This window comes from Plectropomus leopardus, unplaced genomic scaffold (assembly GCF_008729295.1).
Source record: "Plectropomus leopardus isolate mb unplaced genomic scaffold, YSFRI_Pleo_2.0 unplaced_scaffold27824, whole genome shotgun sequence".
NCBI lineage: Eukaryota > Metazoa > Chordata > Actinopteri > Perciformes > Serranidae > Plectropomus > Plectropomus leopardus.
This window is the reverse complement of record NW_024630295.1, coordinates 1-3,226: the sequence shown is the minus strand read 5'-3', so window position 1 is coordinate 3,226 and position 3,226 is coordinate 1. Positions and strand designations below refer to the sequence as shown.

Here is a 3,226-nt window from a genome sequence, read left to right as displayed (position 1 = left end):
CACTGACATATCCCAGACTGTCAGCAGCTACACTCACACACTGACATATCCCAGACTGTCAGCAGCTACGCTCACACACTGACATATCCCAGACTGTCGGCAGCTACACTCACACACTGACATATCCCAGACTGTCGGCAGCTACACTCACACACTGACATATCCCAGACTGTCGGCAGCTACAAACAAAAACAAACAAATTTGCATGTTGTATTTTGAAAATAATTCATCTTTGTGTTGTTTTTCATCTAAAAACATAGCGGCATTGTGACAAAGACCTGGCATTTAGAGGGTTAAAATTCTGAAAATAGAAAATAATATTAATGTATAATATTTTATAGCCTGACTTTGAAAAGCACATCTCGTGCGCAGAGTGATACGAGTGTGTGTGACATTAAAGCAGGCCCTAACAAAGGGTTAAACCTGACAGTCTGGACCTTCACTCTGCTTTTATTTGCCTTTTTATTAAATATCATTAAATATCAAACACAAACACATCAGCTGTTTGGTTTGTCACCCTCCCTCACTGTTCATCTGTAGTGACAAACAAACACACACACGACTCGTCTTCACCAGCAGAAACATGTGTAAAATGTGTGTGTGTGTGTGTGTGTGTCTCTACAGTCACGAAGCTGCAGTGTGCTGAGCATTGCAACAGGAGGTGTCGCGGTCCGAAGCCCAGCGACTGCTGTAACGAACACTGTGCTGCCGGCTGCACCGGACCTCGAGCCACCGACTGCCTGGTCAGTGTGTGTGTGTGTGTGTGTGTGTGTGTGTGTGTGTGTGTGAGTGTGTGTGTGTGAGTGTGTGTGTGTGTGTGTGTGTGTGAGTGTGTGTGTGTGAGTGCACACATTCACTACAGTTCATATGAGCCACCTAAAAAACATCTGAACCAAAATTAAAACCAGACGTGCTCTTCATAAAATGGAGGCACATTTTCGTGATTTCTTTCAAAAACTCGGAAAGACGGTCATGAGCTGCAGGAGAATGTTTTGTTAAAATTGTAATTTCATTTATTTTATTTGCTCTCTGTATTTATCCGTTTTGACGCGACATGATGTCCACATACACTTTAAAATTTGGTTTTACTTTTATGTAAGTATCAACACAACCAACGCAGTTTACTCGGATACTCGCAGGAAGTGCATTATCTGCCCCGGCTATTCGTTTATTTGTTTATTTATGTATTTATTTTAGTTAGTAAGTTAGTTCGATTTTTATTTCCAACAAGCTAAATTAAACAGGAGAACAAAATAAAATATAAGTACGAAAAACAACAGCAGAATGGCCATCGGACATATTCAGTAAATGGGAATATTTCATGTTCGAAAAGGAGGAGGAAGTGAATATTTATCAAACCCACCCCCTTTTTTAAATTTGATATGAATTTTTTTTTTTGAATTTTAAACATGATAATTCCTGCCTTTCATCCTCGGCTCAACCCCGGTGCGCAGGGCTTTAGAAAACTTTAGAAAAGCAGATCTGAAGACTTACGTGTTTTCATTCGTCTCAAGATCCTCGTTCGGGCGCACGTCCAGCAGGTTGGACTTCAGGACAGGTGAGTCCTCAGGTCCAACACCAGGACCTGGGGTGAGACGCAGAACCGCAGGAGGTTTATGACGCGTCCTCAGAGGCAGCTCGCTGTCATCGCTATCAATAAAAACCAAATTTGCTTGTTTGAGTTTCGTTCGGACCAAATCATTTCATTTATTTCTCACATAAAACACAACAACAACAACAGGACACTAAATAATGAAGACACTGTCCTTGTTTCTGTCTCTGTGTCCTCTCCAGGCCTGCAGGGACTTTAATGATGATGGGACCTGTAAAGACACTTGTCCTCCTCTCACGCTCTACAACCCCAAAACCCACCAGGTGGTCAACAACCCAAACGCCAAGTTCACCTTCGGAGCGCTGTGCCTGAAGGCCTGCCCACGTACGGACTCAAACTCTCGTTCATGTCATTTTTGACTTCACTCTGTAATTCACTAAATATTTCACGGATTCATGAGAAACACGACAAAACCTTATTTATTTGATTTTATTTTTATTTCTGATTCCTCAGTAAGTCTGGAAAATATATTTTAAATGATAAATCTATTAAATTATTATGTATTAGTGTGACCTCCCTGTGAGTTTATTTCTTTTTTATAGTGTCCAGGTGGACGTCAGAAATTAGATCTGACAGTTGAAAAAAGCTATATTTTTTAGTAATTTCACAGCGGTCATAGTTTATTTTTCAAAGCTGCTCAGAAATACTCATGTTTAAACTGTGATTCGTGCTTAGTCTTGATTGAGGAGGGCTACAAGTTTGAAATGTTATGGTTTAGACTCATAAAAATTAAAAAAAAAAAAAAGAAGGAATTAAGAATTCGTTCCACTCCTGTCCCAAATATAAACCCGCTGAGATAAATTATTTAAGCAAATAACAGTCCGGGCTATTAATTGAATTTTTCGGGTTGTTAAAAGTTGTATACGGCCTCCAGTGTCTGCATGAAGCGTACGACAAATGTCCTCAAGTGACGTTTGAGTTTGAAACGTTTGAAAGAGATGAGCTCAGCAGACATCTGTAGATCGCTGCTCATCTCTGCTGCACCGTAAATCTACCCCCAGTCTGAGCATTGTGGGTAATGTAGGCCCAAAGAGGGAGAAGAACGCGTGGAACGAAAAGACGAATTTCTGGTTCTGCTGCGTGGATTTTACACTCTGAGTCCGACATCGATGTGTTTGTGCAAAGATAAATCATTCCGATTAACTTTTAGCAGAAATAAATGAAGCTGTGTTTTGTTTCTGTTGGACAGATAACTACGTGGTGACGGGCGGATCGTGTGTTCGTACCTGCAGCGCCGGCATGTACGAGGTGGAGGAGAACGGAGTCCAACGCTGCAAAGCATGCGACGGTCCCTGTCCTAAAGGTAGAGAGACAGAGACAGACAGACGGTGAGAGAGACAGAGCCGATGATAAAGAAAATAACCCCACAGCGTCTTTCTGCTCCTCCAGCCTGTGACGGAGTCGGCGTCGGCGCCCTGATCAAAACCATGGCCGTCAACGCCTCCAACATCGAATCCTTCAGGAACTGCACCAAGATCAACGGGGGCGTCTCGCTCATCAAAACCTCCTTCACCGGGTGAGAAACTCGAAACGCTCAGTTTGAGCTGCGCAGGATTATGATCCAGGATTTGGAGTCTCCCAGTTACGATCAGGTTTTTGAAGTCTCTCAGTTAT

General features: G+C 42.3%; 1 protein-coding gene across 1 annotated transcript; it reads left to right on the top strand.

Annotated features, from left to right (window-relative positions):
- Nucleotides 1-540: 540 nt before the first annotated feature.
- LOC121937909 (melanoma receptor tyrosine-protein kinase-like) lies at nt 541-3,128 on the top strand (the record flags this gene model as incomplete). The annotated part of the gene is made up of 4 exons (XM_042481199.1): nt 541-743; nt 1,795-1,936; nt 2,802-2,915; nt 3,002-3,128. Coding segments are annotated over 4 exons (586 nt in total), but the record flags the coding sequence as incomplete, so codon positions are not given.
- Nucleotides 3,129-3,226: the final 98 nt, after the last annotated feature.